The sequence below is a fragment of the Channa argus genome, chromosome 18, assembly GCF_033026475.1.
Source record: "Channa argus isolate prfri chromosome 18, Channa argus male v1.0, whole genome shotgun sequence".
Taxonomy (NCBI): Eukaryota; Metazoa; Chordata; class Actinopteri; order Anabantiformes; family Channidae; genus Channa; species Channa argus.
Window position 1 is genome coordinate 598,813 of NC_090214.1, and position 19,396 is coordinate 618,208.

Here is a 19,396-nt window from a genome sequence, read left to right on the forward strand (position 1 = left end):
GACCCCCCTACATCACTTCCGTTGTCATAGTACCAGTTAGCTGGCTAGCAAACAATAACTAAGTTGTTTATTTCCTTTCTCCAGTTTATAGATTGTTACTTTATTACTGTGTGTGTCGCTATCAAGGTACCGCAGTCCCTCACATATACCGCTGATGAGGTCTGGCTTGTTTTGGTGTTCTTTGAAAAGGGTAACGTTCAGTGATTTCCGAAAATTTTAAATCGGAAACCTTTAACATTTCGCAAATAGTTTATATGCTTATTATTTGCGAATAAAGATAGAGTTTCTGAAGCATTTGTCTTTCTTTTCTTTATCTTTAGTACGTATTTTGCACAGTTTTGCAAATAAGTTGCAACCACCTGATAGGAATGGTCACATTTAGAGCGGCGCGACGGAACCATTTGGCAGTTGTACGACTTCCTGTCCTCGCTTAGGTCAAAATGCTGGCTCTGAGAGGGCTACAGAGGCTAAAGACTGTTTTCTCACAACATGGAAACACAAGTAAGGCTAAATAAATGTTTGTAATATTGGTATAAACGTGCTAAATCTAATGACCACTTCTTGAGTTAAACATAAGTTAGATTCAGGACCACTTAGATGCTGATGCTAACGTTAGCTAATAGGCTAACGAGCTATAATGAAAATGTATTTCATTTTCTACAGGTTTAAGAAGACTCACCGCCGCTTCGGATGTTGTACAACAAAAAGACGACATGGTAGGTTTGTTTTTTCATTCATTAATTTATTAGGCTCATATTACTAAAGATGTGCCAGAGGTAGTTGTCTATAATTCATAAAAATATGCTACTAAGATAAAGTACAAAATGTTATCTTCTGGTATAAAATGAAATACGACAACGGTTGTTTTGTTATTTTCTTTAAGCTTGTAAAGATGGAAAATCCGTATAAAGAACCACAGAAACGATGTGTTCTCTGCAATGTCAGGGTGGATTACAAAAACATTCAGGTGAGAGGCTCTTATAACCGAATTTAGTTGGAAAGCAAGTATTTCTGTAACAAGTTGCAGTCCTGTTTAAAGCTGTTGAGAAGTTTTCACTGACCAGAGAGCAATCAGTGTGCAGCTACTGCAACTGAAGTGATGGCATGTTAAAAAAAAGGCTCTGTTGACAGAAATCAAATGCAAATATTCACATAGTGCAAAAAGTGAGCGTTGGCCTGTTTGGAATCTTAATATCATAAATTTGTTAGCACTTTCTCAAATAAATATTTCAAATCTTATGCTGTCGCACACCTTTTAGAAAATTAGCAACGCTGCAGGGTTGAACTGTTTCATTGTACAGATCCAGCAGAAACTGCTGTTTCTAATCTGCGTAAATTTGTGTTTTTTAAATTTACTCTTACCTGTCTTCCTCACAGCTGCTGTCTCAGTTCATCTCACCTCACACAGGCAGAATCTATGGCCGACACATCACAGGTGAGCAGTTGCACATTAAAATGTAATGCAATCATCTTGTTTACAACGTGATGCTGAATGTAGCAGTATTTTGTTGATGAAAACCATCTTTCTTTCTTTTTTTTTCCAGGTCTGTGTGGAAGCAAACAAAAGGAAGTTTCAAAAGCTATAAAGAAGGCTCACTCACTGGGTGAGTTTCCCAAAGATTGTTCTTTTACTGATGTTTTGGATGAAGCATCTGTCCAACAGCAGCAACAAGGATTTATTTATTTATTTAAAGATCTGACTCAGTTCCAAATTCGCTCATTGAATCAGAATCAAAATGAACGAAATGAAATGAACATATTTAAACTGTCCTGAGCTGAAGGTTTGTTTCACCACGTCTTAGTAATCCTGTCTTCTCTCATTCTGTTCTAGTGACAATGTTCAAGGTGGGATTTATTAGCAGAGATGGAATACAGTGTTAAATATTATGTTTTTATTAGTGTTTAATCATCTGGAGTTTTATATTTAACAGACCACATTTCACTGAGCGTTGCTAAAAACGTCGTGCTCCTCAAATTTTCAAAAAGCTAAGTGGCTCTTGTTGTGAAGCAGCCGCATGGGAAGTCTAATCTCTTAACACTGACTTTGCCATCAGACGACATGAGCCTGTGAGACACGGTAGGGAGGGGGTGCAGGGGGTGAGATCCATGCATCTCTCCACTAGATGTCACTAAATCTTACTAGTTCTATCTCCAGTAGTTTAGTGCAGTTAATGTGTGTAAGAAGTAGTGCATAAGAGGTGAACATGAGAAAAACCATTTCAGAGTGTCACAGCAGGAAATCAAAAACCTCTCAGCATCACTTCTGTACTCAGTCTATCACTGCTTTTTCTCAGGTTTAATTCCTTTTTTTTTTTTTTTATACCTCCTTCTAGGTTTCATGCCAGTGACACACAAGCATCCACAGTTCATGAAGGACCCTAACATCTGTGGCATCAAACATGTGGATTAGTGGTTGAGTTTGTGTGTTAAGCTGTAATAATTTGTCTATTAAAGTCTGTCTGCCCTGAGGTATTAGCCTACTGTCAGCTTGTAAAGTCCGCTTTCAAACAAGCAAAGAAAAAGCTTTTGATGTCCATGTTAAACGCTTACATTCAGATTAGTTTAAATGCTGAAGGCTTCTAAAACGATTCAAATTATTATTTTCTCAGCTGTTGTTAAATAGAGACCGAGATCTGAAGTAACACAAGTCATTTTAACAACTGGATTTTTGGTGCAACCGAAGATTTTTTTTCTTTTTCTATAGCTGTAAAATTACAACGGGCGAAAACAACAACTGGCATCATTTGCAGAGTGTTTAAAAACCCATTTTGGGAAATGATTAACATGCTCAATGACAGCAACATTCCAATTCTCAGGTAATGACAACAACGCACTTAACAAAACATCTTTATTAAGCAAACATGAAAATATATCCAAAACAAACTGTACATTTCATAGACTGAGTCTGTGTGTGTTTTGTGGCATTAAAAGAACATTTAATGTCAGTGAGAAAACAAAACAACAGGAACTGATTTAAAAACAAGACAGATTAGGTTTTATGGACTGACTTTTTCCACAGGACACTTCATATCCACATTAAGATGTGCTCTTCCTGCGTTTGCGTTCTCTCCGTGCCGGTGTTTCCTTTAGCCTTTTGCTACAGTTTGTCCTGCACGGGTTCAGCAGGGAGGGAGTTTCCTGAGCATTTATCACCGCTGTGTTGTCATCCTGCTCTGAGCTGCAGCAGCAGTTGCCAGCGACAGGACAGGCATCCAGGGTTAAAGTCTGGGTGTGGAACAGAGGAGAGCTGGCAAACAGAGCTCTGACGGCCTCGTGAAGCCGCAGGTTATTCTTCTGTTCGGGAGGATCCTCTGCTGTGTCTGCTCACACAAAACATCATCATTTAGTCCTAAATCAAACTTTAAAGTTTGTCACATAAAACTGTATAAAAGAAACCCAATTAAACATGAGAGAAAACAAGATGATGTCATCTTGCATCACAAATTTCAACCGAGGTAGAGTGAACTTAAACACACACTACTTTTTAATAAAAACACAGCAGTGCACCTTCAGCTGCGCCGTTGTGTTTCTTCTCTCTGACTCGTTTCCTTAGAGCTGAAACTTCAGCCTGCAGCGTTTCCACCAGACGTTCACTCTCCTCCACGTCTCTGCATGCTTTCTGTAGAACACCAGACAGAGTTAAAGCAGTGGGACATTAAAACACAAGCTCCAACCAGCTCCATCTGCTCCTCACCTGCAGCTCCCCCTGCAAAGAGTCGTTCATTTTGTTCACCTCGTTGACTTCTCTCAACAGCCCGTTGGAGGAGAAGAACTTGGAACTGGAGCAACAGAAGATGGAAGTTAGTGCAGCACAAGTCACGGATATGACGTTAGCTGTGTGCAGGATCATACCCGTGTTTCTTCATGGTTAGGTTGTAACCCGCTGCAGAGCATGAAGCTGGCACCCTCCAGTATGCCAGCTGCTCCAGTAAACCCAGGTTGTTGACCAGTACAGGGATGTTCGTGAACTGCCTTCACATTAGAAGAAACACAACATGTTATCCAAGAGAAGAGAGAGAGAGAGAACACCAAGAGCTACTTTTGAAGTGTGAGTGAAGTGTTCAAACAGTGATAGGACCTTTACAGAGTGGTAAAAGAAGTACTCAGTACTAATGGTGAAAAGTGATTATGTACATTTACTCAGCTACTGTGCTTAAGAACAATTTTGAGGTAATAATACTCTTATTATTTCAAGTTCTTAGTGTTACTCCACTACATCTCAGGGAAATGTTTACGTCTGGCAGTTTTATTGCAGCGGGTCAAACATGAAGACCTAACAAATTATATTCTTCAGAATTTGGGATTTCAGACTTTTTAAGGGCCCACAGAAATCATTCCCTTCTAACATTTTCCTGTTTCTCACCTGCTGCGTGAGATGAAGGCGGCGTACTCCATCCTGTGGGTTGAACCTGGAGGCGTCATCTTACTCTGCGTCAGCAGCACGAACACGATGTGAGGGTTGGAGAGAGCGCTTTTTAGGTTCTCATGGACAATCTTCTCTCGGAACGCCATCTGTTGGCCCGTGTTCCTGCGCTGCCTGTACCACCCGATCACACTCTCCTGTGTAACCCACAAACCTGCTCCATCACTGCTAATCATTAAGAATTATTACAAATTTGTCTTACACACCTGTTTATTGTCGGCCAGGATTTTCTTTATCGTTTCGGTGTCCACTGCTCCCACACTGTTGTAAAAGCTACTAACATCAACACACAAATCTCCTTTAAAATACTGAACAATTGTAAACCTCTGCTTTATAATATATACATAATACTAATTGAAATAATAATAATTAATATTATTAAATAAGATAATGCAAAAGTACTCCTATGCAGTACTCACGTGTTCAGCATGTGGACGGGAATGTGCTTCTGGATATCTGTTGGAGAAGAAAAAGATTCATAGGTACACAAGTGTTATCAACTTAAAGTAAAGTACCAGCAGTTGTACTTAAGTATTAGCTATTGCCTTCATGAAGTTATGCAGTAAAAGTACACTAGTGGTATAAGCCCCTCTTCCTTAAATTATCATAAGTAAGAATACAAAAGTATTGTAATCTTTGTATAAAGTGTGGGGAGAGGTATTATTGTTTTCTTTTAATTATAATTAAGAGTACTAATGTTTGAGCAGCAAAAGCACACATTCTGCAGTAAAAGCATATCTAAATGAGTATTTTACATGATTTTAATACGTGTTAATGTGAAATTTTAATCTTCAAAGCAACCATAAACTAGAGCAGTTAAAACCTATTAATTCACTCGGAAATGTACAATGTGTAGTAAAAGTGTAATGTAACACGACTTAACTCAAGTGAAGTACTTATGAAGTGTCAGTGCCGTGCTAAGATGTCAGTGAGGATGTAAGATGCAGAACTTACTGTACGTTTCCTTGATGTGAATGTGATCAGCCTGAGAGTCACTGATGGTGACCTGCTCCTCAAATCTACTCTCCCCCAGGATCAGACCCTCCTGGACAGTAATGACACACATGTGAAATCATAGCTAGAACCTTTTTTAGTTTGTGAACACAACTGTGACACAAACAACCACACACTACCTACAGTTTTAACTGCAGCTGTTTATGTTATTCAATTATAATTATTTACAATTATTTGTTCATCACTTTAATGTTGCAGCTGGTAATGATGATCAATGACTTCATAAAGTGCCAAATGATCATCAGAACTCTGTTGTTTTTGTATTTGTATTATTGATCTTATTCTGACATGCTCTTGTCCTTAAAGAGACTTACAATGAAAAGAGCCTGGTCATTAGTTTGCACCTACTGCCCTGTGAATTTCATTTAAATTTCTGTTGTATTTTCTACCAATTTCAACGCAACATAGAGGCGGGCGGTGCCTAAGTGCTAGCTTATTCTGACTTTTGACACAAATTAGAGTCATTAAGTATGTTATATTTAACGGACTTTTAAGCAAATACTATGCACCTTAAATATTAAATTCAGCAATGTTTCAAAAGAACATTATAGTTGTCCATGATCAGCGTCAATTGAAATTATCCGATGTTTTAAACCGAGTCTTGTGCTCCCGCGACTGTTGGCGTCAGCTTGGTTTACAGAGTTTCAGTGTTTTAGCTTAAAAACGTCTCAGCTGCTGAAACACTGACTAACTGTTAAACTAGTGAACGCCATCGCATCCGTGTAGAAGTTTGGGGATGAAGTTTCGACGCTTGACTAACTTTTTACTCGCTAACCCGCCGCCCGGCAAACTCCTTTGAAAATGTGTTGTGCTCCTCACCACGTCCGAATCGCTGTTGACATGATGAAACATTAGAGAAGCTAAAACAATTCCGGACATGCGGACCGTCGGCTCCGCCATGCTGCTTGTTGACTAAGGGGCTGGTTGTTTCCGAAGCGCCACGGAAGCGCAACGTCAGCGCAGTGAATTCCTGCGTTTTTCCTGCGCAGTTCGACATTAGGAAGCCGCAGCAGGGGCGTGTTTTCCTCCGCGCAGCGGACTTGTCTTCACGCTGGCGACACAACACACAGTTTCTTTGTCGCTGTAGGACATTTCACACAACAGTTCTGTGACTGTGTCGCCGACTGTCAGTTATTCATGTTTTTGTGGTTGTCTGTTTCCGGAATTTAGTTTGGTTCAGATACTGGAAGAGTGTGAGGCTGACCCGGACTAACGGTAACGACAGGGTCTGTTTTTTCTCCTTAACACCATGGCTGAACGTAGAAAGGTAACACTTCCAAAATGCTACATCACTGCAGTACATGTCTGTGTACTCCACAGGTACACAGACCTACTACTGATGTGTACATGCAAGTGTATTTACAGGGATATGAGTGTGTGTGTGCGTCCACAGTGGTGAAATAAGTACTCAGGTTATTTAGCCTGCTTAAGTTTTTTTTTTTTTTTTTTTTTTTGGCTCAACCCTTTATCTGTAAGTAAGTATTAAAGTATTAGCTCAAATACTTAAAGAACCAAAAGTAAAGGTACCTTTATGGACAGTGGCTTATTTCACAGCAGTGAATATGCTATCAACATTTCATTAACTGTAATTTTTAAGCAGACATGGCATTGATCCTTTGGCACCAAGTTTTACAGTAGAACATAGAAAACTGAGCAGATTTGGGGTTTTGACTTTTGCTCGATTTAACTAAACAACCCAGACATTTCTCCGGGCAGTTTTACAGGTTCTTGACATTAGAGAGAAACTGGTGCTGCACCCAGATACACTGATCAGCCATAACTGTATGACCACTGACAGGTGAAGTGATCTGCATTAATTATCTCATTAAACATATTAGGCAGCAAGCGAGCATTTTGTCCCACAAGTTGAGGTGAAATGATTTGAGCCACTATGACAAGGGACAATTTGTGAGAGCAAGACGAATGGGTCAGAACCAGTCCAAAGCTGCAGCTGTTATGGGATGTTCACGGTCTGCAGTGGTCAGGACGTATGAAAGGGGTTCAAGAAAATAAAACAGGTGAACTGACGACAGGGCCATGGCCGAGGCCGACTGATGCATGTGGGCAGCGAAGGTGGGTCTGTGTGGTTCGACCCAGTAGTAAAGCTACTGTAGCTCAAATTGCTGAGAAAGTTAATGCCGGTTTTGATTGGTAGGCATCAGAACACACGGCACTTCAGTTTGTTTATATAGGCTCAGGGTGTCCATGCTGACCCCTGTCCACTGCAAAAACTGCCTATAATGGGACCTTGAGCATCAGAACTGGACCTTGGAGGAATGAAAGAAGGTGACCTGGTCAAAAGAATCCCGTTTCAGCGAGAAGGGATGGCACCAGGATGCACTATGGGAAGAAGTCAAGCAGGTGGTCGCAGTGTGATGCTTCGGACTATGTTTTGCTGGGAAACCTTGGCTCCTGACATTGTGCTACTTTGACACATATGACCTACAGAGTAGGTCTTTGTGACAGGTGACAGAGTACAATTCTTCATGGAAATGATATTCCTTGGTGGACTCTTTCAGTAGGACTAGTTCAAGGTGTTGATTTTGCCTCCATATCTAAATGCAATCAAGCATCTGTTGGATGTGCTGGAAGAACAAGTCGAATCCACGAAGGCCTGACCTCGCAACTGACCGGACTGACACAACACGTTAAACGCCAATGCTAAACTAAATGTGCTTAAGAATGGGGTGGCATTCATATGGAGGCAGAAATGTAGTCATAAGCCAAATTAGTGATGGCATTAGGGTCACTAAAGCAATTACAGTTCAACCTGAAGGAAACATAACTGATAATCTGTCCATCAAGATGTTTCAGTGTGCATCAAAGGGTGTTTCTAACAAGAGGTGAAGCATCTTCAGGAAATTAACAGAGATAATTAGAATGACTCTGTTACTTTGGCTGAAAACTGTGTTGACTCCGGTGTCATCTATTCCACAGATAATGACGTGACCTCAGAGCTGCAGAGTTGTGACTGCCTCCAGTGTTAGCAATGGAAGACATCTGGTGTGTGGCTGTGAGTGTTTTCCAGATGTGGATGTTTGTGGTGGTGTTCCTCATCACACTGCCTGCAATGTTTGGTCTGTCCCTGGGGGTCACTGGGGTCTACATCCAAATCCTGGTTAAAATCTTGGAGGTAACTGAAACTAAGCATTTTCTGTCAGATTTCCTTCTCTTGAAGTTTTATTGAATTCAGACTCCCAGTGTTGTCAGCAGGACATGTGGTTGCCCTCTTCTCTCCTTACTTAATATCTGTGTACACTACAGAAATGTGTAACAGTAGGCATCATGTCAGAGGTCATCTGAAAATATCTTTGTTTGTAGTGGGCAACAATTCGAATCCAGAGAGGTCGGCAGGAGCAGGCCAGTGTTCCTGTCCCTCTGCACAATGGTAAGTGATTCACAGTAACTGTGATTCGTGGTGTCACCTGTATTCTGAATACTTATTTATTAAAGCTGATTAACACTGTGCTTCATTAGGCTTGTGTAAACCCACAGCAGGAGAGTTTTTGTAGGTGATTATGAAAAAACACGTGCAAGTCAGACTACATACAATCAAAAATGTTAATATAAAGACATCAAAATTTAAACATCCTTGAAAAATGGAATGAAACAAACAATAAGTTCAAAATTTTAAAACTCATATACTATAAAAGAAAATAAGTAAAAAGAAATTTTAAAAAACAGCTGCCTTGACCGGTTGGGGTGAGTGGAAAGTGTAGAGAGAGAAAAAAAAAAAAGAGCACCATCAACTATCACAGTAAATTGAACATAACAAGTCTTCAGATTTACAAACTAAAGACATCTGAAGACCATAATTTTATAGATCAAGAAAATAATCTGCAGACAAATCAATAAATAAGAACAGGATGGCATCATCAGCATAAAAGTGAAGAATTTACATTAGCACTCATTCGTTTATCATTAGTCGAAACCTTTTATCCAGACCTGGAGCTACTTAAGGTTCAGTGTCTTGCCCAAGGACACTTCAACATAGATCAAAAAGAGGAGAGGGGTTCTGAACCTTGAGGAACCCCATGCACCACCAGAAGCATTTTAGTAATTAAACCTTCTACTTCCACACACTGATAAGACAGATCAGTTTCCTCCAGGTTTCCTCATTCTGTAAATCAGTCAACAGTGATAATACTGAGCACATTATTTGTGACCAAAAAAAAATGTCAGTTACAGCATAGTTATATACATATAGTTCACACAAATTCAGGTTGACACACATAACTAAACCAGACTGAGCTTATGTGAGCTGCTCTTGCACATCCTGACTGACATGAGACAGTCATGGGTGGACAGTGGGAAGCAGCAGCTGTAGTTCCCCGTTTGTCCTCTCAGTAGATTCTGTCCAGCTGTATGTGGGACTTGTTTCTGGGGTCATGTGACACTGCAGGCTTCCCATTGGTCAGCATCAGCATCTGCTGAAAAACACATGGCTTGTCTCAGGATGATGATGACGCAACAGCAGTTTATGTAACTGCAGCCAACCAGATGGAGTTTACCGTTGAAAGTGTCTCTGTGCAGCCAAGAGTCAGATCTACCACAGTTCAGGCCTTCACCACGAAGCCGCCAGTGTGTGTCACTGTTTGTTATACAACCTCAGCGAAAAGTTCAAACGTCTCAAGATGTTATATTCATAGGGGGACAAGAAAATGAGGCTCTGGACACAGAAGGGGACAGGCCTTATTTTGTATGTTTGTAATTATTCATTTTGGCAGTCAGATTTGTCTTCTATTTCTTTGTCTATGTAGTAATTTATTTGTCTCTGTGTGCTGATTTTTTGTCACCTATTGTTGCTGTTTGGTCATCAGTAATCTTGTCCCTTTTGTAGTCATTTTAGGGGCTTTTTGTTAATAATCTCTTGATGTTTTTGGTCATTTATTTTCTGTTTGTAGGTGTGTTTTACTAGTCTCATTACTTGTCTCTTGGTTGTCATTTCCTGACGGTTTGTAGGAATTATCGTGTTTTTGTGAACATTTTGTGTCTTTTACTTGAGCTCTGTGACTTTAAAACGCAAACTACTCATGCAGAGGTTTTGGCCCAGGAGCTTGAGAGGTCGGGTCGCCCCAGAAGGGGCCAAGTAGGCCTGTTATGTAATCCAGCCATTAGTCTATGTGTACATGCACAGTACTATACATAAAGTATTTCAAATAGGACTTCTACTCTCAGGTCTGAAATGTGCTAAAATTGACATCACTTCTTCAAAGTTGACATTAATAAGTATAGACTTTAAAAGCGGTGGTTGCTGAGCTCTTTGGTAGAGACTTTTTTAACAATAACGTGTATTCAGAATAAACTTGTGGGACTCTCTGGAATAAGAGGACTTCCACTAAAAATACTTGGACTGTATATTAATTAACGAGCTACCAAACGCTGCACGCTCAGCTGATTCTCTCCCAATATTCAAAAAACTGCTAAAAACTGAACTCTTCCGCATCTTCCTATGCACTTAAATCTTTAATATAAAAAAAAAACAAAAACCTTTCTGCTCTCTTGCACTTGTATCTCGTGAACTGTGAACACTTTTCTGATAGGACTTTGCTTTGATGTTTTCTCCTTGACTTAGATTTTTGCTGCCTTGTACCTCACTTGTAAGTCGCTTTAGATAAAAGCGTCTGCTAAATGACTAAATATAAATGTAAATGTAAATTAAGTGTTTAAATATTTGGGAGAGGTCGTTTGTTCTTAAACATAATGCACAGTGTTTGCTTTAATCTAATTTGAAGCTTTAGAACAAAACCTGCAGAAACCACACACAGACCAGAAAAATCCTACTGTGGCTAATTATTGTACCGAGTCTGAACGTGTTGTAATAAAAGAAGCTTTTTGCAGCTTTTTGTACGGGACAAACTTTAGAATGTCCTGTTAAAATGCACAGAGGTGAGTTAACGAGTCATCTGCAAAAACCTCGTCAGACTATAGTTAAATTGTGCACACAGACGTGGATGCAGACTGTAAAGGAGTAAGTTTCTCCTTAATAAAGTAGAATATGTGCAGTAGTTTTGTGTTGTGATTGTTTCCCAGGCATCATTGAGCGAGCCGTGAGCTCAATGAAGGAGGAGATAGAGCAGCTGCGGAGCTCTCAGTCACTGGCAGAGGGGGAGTTCGCTCTGGGCGACGCCTTCTATTTCTGCAAGAAAGGTTTGGAGAGCATCGTAGACGACCAGGTGACCCAACGCTTCTCCTCTGAGGAGCTGGTCTCCTGGAACCTCCTTACTCGCACCAACCAGAACTTCCGCTACATCAGCCTGCGCCTCACCATCATCTGGGGCATCGGGGTCTTCGTACGGTACTGCATCCTCCTTCCTCTCAGGTCAGTGTGTGACAGCACTACAGTTTATTACTACCCACATTTTCATTATTTGTATTTTTAGTTGTCTGTGTCCAGCCGTGGACCTTTGTGGCATTTTATATCTGTGTTCAGAGATGGTGCCAGATTCATTACATTCAGATGCATAATGCCAAAGGACTCTGGCTGAGCTGTGTTTCCTCCTGTTGGTTCTTTACGTGCACTTAAATTAATTAAAAGATTTCAAACATACAACTCCTTGAGAGTTTTAACTGTTATCAGAACAAATGGATCAAATTCTCCTAGTAAAAATACCCATTTTGTTTTTGACAATAATGAGTTCCTGGTTTTTATAACACTATGCATCCTTCAGGATGGTTACAATTTATTATCACTGATGAAATGATGAAATTATCGTCCTCCTTGTTGTATTGCTGCAGGGTTACTCTGGCCATCATCGGCCTATCGTGGCTCGTGATCGGAACGACTCTGGTGGGATTTCTGCCTGAGAGCAGGTACAGCAAAAAAAGCTGTGGTTTTCATGTTGTCTTGTGATGTTGTGTATTTTTATATTTCCTGTCTGTGTGTGTCAGTGTGAAGAACTGGCTGAGTGAACTGGTGCATCTGACCTGCTACAGGATCTGTGCCCGAGCACTGTCAGCCACCATCCATTACCACAACAGGTCAGTGTCTTCACTTTGTCACCACAACTAGATGTAACACTAGTAGAAACTATCTACAGGCATTAAGTACTGGAGTCTTTCTATGTTCCAAACAAAACCCACAATTTCCTCTGCAATAACTTCAAACTGACAAAAGTAATAAAGAAAAAAAACAATAAATACAAGTATTTATTTTTGTTTTTTGAGTCAACAGATTATTTTAAATAATACAACAAAGATTATAAATGTGATTATATTACAACCAGTTTATTGTAATTAGCATCATTTAGCCCATTTTGATTGGATAAAACTAGCCTCTCAGTTTGCTTTGTGCCTTTGTTGGAGTATTTAAGTTATTCTTTTAAAACAGAAAACAATTTCTTAAATTATAACCTAATTATTATGAAATATTACGTTGGTCAGATTTAAGCTAATATAGAGAAACATGTGAGGGTAACATCAATTTTGTCCACATTTTTTTTTGTTTTGTTTATTTTTTTATTTTATTTTATTTTATTTTTACTACTCCACTAGTTTCGATTCCTGAACGGATATTGTACTTATCACCACAAATATTTATTGGACAGCTGGAGCTACTTATTACACAACATTAGGTTTATACCATTGCAGCTAATGACTATTGTTCTTATTATTAGTCGATCTGCTGACAATTTACTCTAATAATAATCTTATTTATGAAATGTCAGAACGTGGCAAATAACTATAACTATAGGATGTTATATGATAAGGGGGACATCTTTAAATGTCTTGTATTATTTGAGCTGCAAACCAAAAGCAAATAAAACTCACATTTGAGAAGCTCGACCTAATTTCTTTCCATTGGCTAATCATTTGCCTGACAAGGTGGTGCAGCTCTATTTGTGAGTCTTCTAAAAAAAGATAATTTGTCATGATTCAAAGGTTTTATCAGAACTGCATTATTAGCCAGATGTACAAAGTACAAAGAAACATGACTTTAGCTGCCAGGTTCCTGAGTGGACCATGGTACATGCACAAAAATTAGCCAAAATATTTTCATGCAAAGAAGAATAACATTGATTACTTTGAGCAAACAGAAACCTAATGTGTGCTCAGTATTTGTATCTGCAGTCGCTCTCTCACACGACATCTCAGTTCTTTTAGGTATTGATAATGTGCTGCTAAACCAGCCAATCAGAGGCGGCATGAGCCACAGGTTATTATAATAGCACGTTTATATAACTAAGAGACAAAATGAAAAATTATTTCCTGGGCTCAGAAAGTATTTTTGCCATTCTCATAAGATATTTTTATATGATAATTAAAAAGTTGTGTACTAAGGAATTTGGCACACAAATAAATAACTCGATCCTTTTTAGGTAAATCTCGCACTGCTAACAAAGCAACATCACATGTCTAACTTCTACAGAGAAAATAAACCACAGAAAGGAGGAATATGTGTAGCGAATCACACCACACCGATTGATGTTGTGATCCTGGCCAATGACGGCTGCTACGCTATGGTGAGTATCATCCCCACAGGCAGCAGGTCAGCATGTGTCTTGAGCAGTATGTCACCTCATGTCATTATCAGGTGGGTCAGATCCACGGAGGTCTACTGGGGGTCCTTCAGAGGTCCATGGTGAAGTCCTGTCCACATGTTTGGTTCGAGAGGTCAGAGATGAAAGACCGCCACACTGTGACCAGCAGGTGAGACAGGATTTCAATCGACAGCCCAGACTGTGGAAGCTGCAGTAGTCTTAAAGTGTCCGTTTGCTTCAGAGGAACCAGTTACTTGGCTCCCTAGAGCCTGCATAAATAGCCCAAACAGGAATAACAATGCACGATTTTACTCCATCTCTCCGGGGACACAGTGTTGACCTTAGTTTGTAAAGTAAAGGCACTTACAACTACAAGTCCAACGTGTTCCCATTCACATTCAGCATGCACCACACATGGAGCCTCAAATGTTCTCACCATGTTACAGGAAAGACAGAGTATACACTTTAACCAGTGATTCCCCCACTTACACAGATGTTTCATGAATTTGGAGGAAGTGAAGGATCCGGAATTTAGTGAACTTGAAATTAGAAAAACAAAAAGGATTTAAAGTCAGAGTGAAAGAAGCAGCAGAGCTGAGTGGGAAAAAAATCTTTGACATGTGTTCAAAACAGTGCACTGTAATTTTCTATTTTTAAAAAAAATGTATATAGAGATAATCATTACAGGAAAAAATGGTTCATTTATATTAAAGAGGAATGTCCCAGTCAAATTATTATCCTGTAAGGTGACTCGTCATTCTAATACTGTCTGACCTAATACTTTAGTTTAATAGTTTAAATTATTGAACTGAATGAAAGAAAAACTGGTAGAATGAGTCTGAAAAGGGCATGATGGGATGTATCACCCTGTGAGATTTTCTGAAACTACAGAAACGGTCGTCGTTAGAGTGGAGCATCTTCCCTCACAAACAACCTTTGTCTGAGTACAGACATCAGCTACAGAGAGACTAACCACACTGACTTCTTTACAGTCTGCATCCACAGCTTCACTAGAGTCTGATGAGGTTTTTGCACATGACTCACCAAGTTCCTTACAGAATTAATTAATGAAGCTGAAACACATTTGTCATTTAAAGCAGTAAATGCAGCTTCAGCTCTGGTTAAACATGAGAAGCTGCTGCTTAAAGTTTGATCAGCAGGACGGCTCCTCAGTAACTAACCTCTTATTCTCTCTGCAGGTTGAGAGCTCATGTTGCAGCGAAAAGCAAACTTCCCATCATGATATTCCCTGAAGGTCAGTCTCTGCTGTGCTGCAGCTTGTGACTTGAGGATGTGACGGTGGTTTTATGGTCGGTTAATGTCTTCCTGTGTGTCGGTTTCCCACAGGAACCTGCATCAACAACACTTCAGTCATGATGTTTAAGAAGGGAAGCTTTGAAATTGGAGGGACGATTTACCCGGTCGCAATCAAGGTGAAAAGAATGAATTTAGTTGCACAGTTCAGCTTCTGTCCACAGCCATTGGTTCAGTTCTTATGTGCGTTTGGTGTGAAAGAAAAGAAACACCTGAGAAAATGTGAGCACATGCGTGTGAAAAATACACATACTAACAGCTCAGAAAACATGAAGCTCTATTAGAAGCTAAAGCGATCAACAGTAAAACACATAAATCTGGATCATCATTTTACACACAGTCTGTCCAAGCAGGCACAGAAAACATGAACTGGCTTTTAGTTTCGTCCTGTTTCATAACAACATCAATCGACGAACGACTGGACGACTGTGTGTGATAATAGTTTGGCTTCTGAAATCATTGTTAGAATCAGAGACCAGAAATTGCACATAAAACTGTCTAATGATGCCGGCTGCTGTCGGGGTGAAGTCTTCCTGCTTCCTCTGAGAAACGTTTCTCTGTGTGTCTCAGTATGACCCTCGCTTAGGTGATGCCTTCTGGAACAGCAGCAAACACAACATGGTGAGCTACCTGCTGCGGACGATGACCAGCTGGGCCATAGTGGTCAATGTGTGGTACCTGCCCCCCATGACCATACAGGTAACACCTCCACCTGAAGTCTGTTGATCTGAGCAGAGCAGGTAAACGATCTGTCACAGAGGGACTAAATTAAACGGAAACTTTTAGTCTTTGAGTCAGCGTCACACATCATGAGCACCTGCCTCTGTGTGCTACGTGTATTTTTGTCTGCACAGCACTGAATAAATGGGGTAATTATCAGCTGACTGGTGTCACAAGAATAATCATATTGTGGTTTAAAACTAAAACCTCAGACAGACTTGTGAGCAAGGAAACTAAAATTGTTTAGTACTTATACTGTAAGATAAAAAACGATTCTAAAAATAGACAGTTGCCGGACAAACTTGTCTTTTCGATGTTATCTGCTGGTTACTGATGAGAGGTGTCATATCCTGTTGGCAGTTTGTAGAAAACCACATTGGCACTTTAACAGCTGAGGGGAACCCTTGGAGTCAGATTGACGATGCTGCAAGCCCCTTCTGAATAGTTCCAGGACCTTCTGGAATTAACAATTGTTTTCATCATTACTGCCTTAAATAATAAATCCACTGGGCTTTTGTTTCAGCTAAATGTTACCGTAAATGAAAAGACTGTGCACTGTGTGTTGTGCAGGACGGTGAGGATGCAGCTCAGTTTGCAAGCAGAGTCAAGTCTGCCATCGCTCTTCAGGGGGGACTACTGGACCTTGCGTGGTGAGGACAATCAGCTGCTAAATACTCATAATAAGGCCACTAATCTCAGTCAGGTTTTTATTATTTTTGCCTTAGAAGTATAGAAGTACTACTGCTACAAACAATTCTGTATCTTTTGACTTTGTTCATTTCTGTGCTTAATATAGCGATAAATTGTGTACTTTTTACTGCTGCACTACAGTAAATAAATAAACTGAACATTGAGTGTCCATGTCTGATCTTTGTCTGATGTTGTTTACGGTGCCGTTATACTTTTAAGCTAAAACTTTACAAATTAATCATGACGTCTTTAATCCAAAGCTCAAAGGACTTGTTATATTTGACAATCAGAGAACATAAAACTTTTTCATATTTTTCACCTCAAAAAATGAGTGCAACTGTCAAAACAGTGGCTGATTATTTTCCTGTCATTCGTTTTGGCTTTGAATTACAGACTTTGACTTGTGGGGCTGAATTACTGTTTCTGTGTTTAAACTTGCTCTTGTCTTGTCGTCCTCACAGGGACGGAGGACTGAAAAGAGCAAAAGTGAAGGACTCGCTTAAAGAAGAGCAGCAGAAGATGTACAGCAGCATCATTGTTGGTCAGAACAGCACCGACTCCCCGGAAACATGCAGCCAGAACTCAGAGGAGCAGTAAAACTGGACAAAGGTGTTTCTGCTCTTGGGGACAGTTGAATGTTGACTCCACAAGTCTTGATTTGCTGTTCTTGTCACATTAACCAGCTCCTACACTCAAACCAACTCATTATTTTCCTCATGTCCTGTGTTGGTGCAGGAGCACGTTTGCACCACCAGGAGGCAGAGCTCCACCACACAATGTGTCCATATGTCTGCTGCTGACTGCAAACAGACAACAGACAGTCTATTATTCCTAACTGCAGCAGCACAACCACTGTTTAAATGTTTGTAAGCAATGTTTTTTAAATCACGTGGGTGTGTGTGTGTGTGTTTTCTTCTTTACAGGAAAAATACAACTCACCTGCACACATATATACTCACATGTATTATATTGATGACTATTACAAAAGACAAAGAGAGATGTGATAGAACTCAGAACATTTAGGCAAAACAACCAGTTTATTGCATCAACTGTGTCTGCGATGGATATTTCATTATTTTTTAATCTGCTGATGATTCTCCTGATTGATTTATAAGTTGTTCAGTCAATAAAATGGTAAAACAAGCCAACAACCAACCAAGCCAACAATCATTGTTTTCGATCAACATGTCTGAGTTTTAGGTTTGTCTTTTTTCATTTAGAGAAGCAGAAGCGGAACGTTACTTTTATAATGACAGTGACTGTACAAGTACAAAAACTATCATTACCACAGTGTAGAATTACTCTGTTCAATTAAACTTGCTGCCTTCAAAAAATCCACCAAAAGTAAAAACTGTCTTTATGCAGAATGTCTCAGTCTCAGCAGTGAATGTGATTTTATTGCATCATAAATACTGATGCATTAATGTGTTCATCGCTTTAACGTTGCAGCTGGTAACAATAGAGGTGATTTTAACTTTATTAATTATAGTGTGATTTACTTTATGTTCTTCTGGGTGGATCCTGAATTTCACAATCAAAGTCTGGTGATGCTGGTGTATTGTTTTACGCTGATTCTGCAAAGTAACTCTAGTTATTAAATAAATGGTCAAGTAAAATTATGGTATTTGTCTCTGAAATATAATGAAGTTGCCAAAAAAAATATCTTAAATGTGTCTTAAAAGTACATAAATTAAGTAAACACACCGTCATTGATGCATTGCGTCTGTTCTGAATCCCAGCACATTGGGTTGTTGTGTATCCAGATGTTGAAAATGAACATTTGTTGCTGTTCTGTTACAGAACAACAAACTGTAAAATACCAACAGTGCGTTGGCCATAAAAACTCAAACACTATGATTCAGACCATATTAACACAGCTCCTCTGCTGCAGGCTTAAAAGATGTAACATACAGATGAAATTACTGTGGTTCTTTGTTCGTGTGGTCCCATTATGCATCCAAACACTGGAAGTTTTAATCAAATCTCTTTTCAGTTTTTAAGCAGAAAACATGACAAAGTGCATCAGCTTGAACATTATCCTATTAGTTTTGCTGTGGTTTTATTCTCTCATAATGACTCACTTGTGCAGAAAAGAAAAGGAAAACAAGACACAAGCAAACCCTAAAAATACCCGTTTAAATTGATAAGTTAATTAAGCATTAATAGAAGCTGTTTGTGTTGATTATACCCACTATTACTACAATAGCCTAATAGTTCTACTAATAATCAATAATGAATGTTTCCTATAGATCCAAATTTTTATAGATTCAAATGTGTCATTTCTTTCATATTTTAAAGTTTTGGCAGAAATGTATGCCTTCATAGACAGAAATCCTAATATATTTAATGACTAACAAGGTTTTAAATACTCTTTAACTAAATGTGCTTTTATTCTATGAAAAAATGTGAAATTTTCTGACATTTTGTAGTTGATGAACTGACCCTAAATTGCTGTAACATCAAATATTTGATCTGATGTTGTATTGACCTTGTGACTGAGGCTGTGTGAAGGCTGGAGTGTGTCCTTGGCGGCACAAGCTGAAACCCGTTGGTCCTTTTGTGTAATGTGTAATGGAGGCAGTGAATGAGTGAGACGACAGGGAGAAGAATTACAGTAAGCGTCTGCACAGCTGAGTCGGGCCGGGACATGTTTACTGTGACGGTGCTTTAATAAAGAAATCAGAGACTGTGAAATAGCATGGAGTTATTCTTCCACACACAGCCCCTCTGTCTCTCACGCCGAGGCCGCCTCCAG

General features: G+C 39.5%; 3 protein-coding genes across 9 annotated transcripts; 2 read left to right on the top strand and 1 right to left on the bottom strand.

Moving 5' to 3' along the window:
• Positions 1-47: 47 nt before the first annotated feature.
• On the top strand, positions 48-2,470 carry mrps18c (mitochondrial ribosomal protein S18C). Its single transcript, XM_067484649.1, has 7 exons — positions 48-190; positions 321-501; positions 664-716; positions 884-967; positions 1,378-1,435; positions 1,545-1,604; positions 2,334-2,470. The coding sequence occupies exons 2-7, from the start codon at positions 441-443 to the stop codon at positions 2,408-2,410; spliced, it is 393 nt and encodes a 130-aa protein (XP_067340750.1). The 5' UTR covers positions 48-190; positions 321-440; the 3' UTR covers positions 2,411-2,470.
• A 364-nt stretch (positions 2,471-2,834) lies between these two features.
• Positions 2,835-6,409, bottom strand: abraxas1 (abraxas 1, BRCA1 A complex subunit). Of its 5 annotated transcripts, none has more exons than XM_067484646.1 (9): positions 6,257-6,409; positions 5,378-5,468; positions 4,843-4,879; positions 4,630-4,684; positions 4,364-4,560; positions 3,853-3,972; positions 3,695-3,779; positions 3,508-3,619; positions 2,835-3,320 (listed from the first exon to the last, which is right to left on the bottom strand). In XM_067484646.1, exons 1-9 carry the CDS (start codon positions 6,335-6,337, stop codon positions 3,037-3,039), a joined length of 1,062 nt encoding a protein of 353 aa, XP_067340747.1. In that variant the 5' UTR covers positions 6,338-6,409; the 3' UTR covers positions 2,835-3,036. The 5 variants fall into 5 exon arrangements, with proteins under 5 accessions (XP_067340747.1, XP_067340746.1, XP_067340745.1 ...); XM_067484645.1 differs by having other exon boundaries at positions 4,630-4,696; XM_067484644.1 differs by having other exon boundaries at positions 4,630-4,699.
• An 82-nt stretch (positions 6,410-6,491) lies between these two features.
• gpat3 (glycerol-3-phosphate acyltransferase 3) lies at positions 6,492-17,977 on the top strand. Of its 3 annotated transcripts, none has more exons than XM_067484642.1 (13): positions 6,494-6,704; positions 8,375-8,570; positions 8,759-8,825; positions 11,471-11,759; positions 12,176-12,250; positions 12,329-12,418; positions 13,806-13,899; positions 13,971-14,086; positions 15,117-15,172; positions 15,265-15,350; positions 15,802-15,852; positions 16,522-16,601; positions 17,103-17,977. In XM_067484642.1, exons 2-13 carry the CDS (start codon positions 8,427-8,429, stop codon positions 17,236-17,238), a joined length of 1,284 nt encoding a protein of 427 aa, XP_067340743.1. In that variant the 5' UTR covers positions 6,494-6,704; positions 8,375-8,426; the 3' UTR covers positions 17,239-17,977. The 3 variants fall into 3 exon arrangements, with proteins under 3 accessions (XP_067340744.1, XP_067340743.1, XP_067340742.1); XM_067484641.1 differs by having other exon boundaries at positions 6,497-6,704; positions 15,802-15,930; XM_067484643.1 differs by lacking the exon at positions 17,103-17,977 and having other exon boundaries at positions 6,492-6,704; positions 15,802-15,971.
• The last annotated feature ends 1,419 nt before the right edge of the window (positions 17,978-19,396 follow it).

Bases quoted from the DNA above. Each gene is read 5' to 3' on its own strand.
- mrps18c (XM_067484649.1), top strand. From the start codon at position 441: ATGCTGGCTCTGAGAGGGCTACAGAGGCTAAAGACTGTTTTCTCACAA. The intron at 502-663 runs GTAAGGCTAAAT...CATTTTCTACAG, and splicing joins CTCACAACATGGAAACACAA to GTTTAAGAAGACTCACCGCC. The intron at 968-1,377 runs GTGAGAGGCTCT...TCTTCCTCACAG, and splicing joins TGGATTACAAAAACATTCAG to CTGCTGTCTCAGTTCATCTC.
- abraxas1 (XM_067484644.1), bottom strand. From the start codon at position 6,337: ATGGCGGAGCCGACGGTCCGCATGTCCGGAATTGTTTTAGCTTCTCTA. The intron at 4,880-5,377 runs GTAAGTTCTGCA...CTTCTCCAACAG, and splicing joins TCACATCAAGGAAACGTACA to ATATCCAGAAGCACATTCCC. The intron at 3,973-4,363 runs GTGAGAAACAGG...TCTAATGTGAAG, and splicing joins GCCTTCATCTCACGCAGCAG to GCAGTTCACGAACATCCCTG.
- gpat3 (XM_067484641.1), top strand. From the start codon at position 8,427: ATGGAAGACATCTGGTGTGTGGCTGTGAGTGTTTTCCAGATGTGGATG. The intron at 11,760-12,175 runs GTCAGTGTGTGA...GTATTGCTGCAG, and splicing joins TGCATCCTCCTTCCTCTCAG to GGTTACTCTGGCCATCATCG. The intron at 15,351-15,801 runs GTGAAAAGAATG...TGTGTGTCTCAG, and splicing joins TTTACCCGGTCGCAATCAAG to TATGACCCTCGCTTAGGTGA.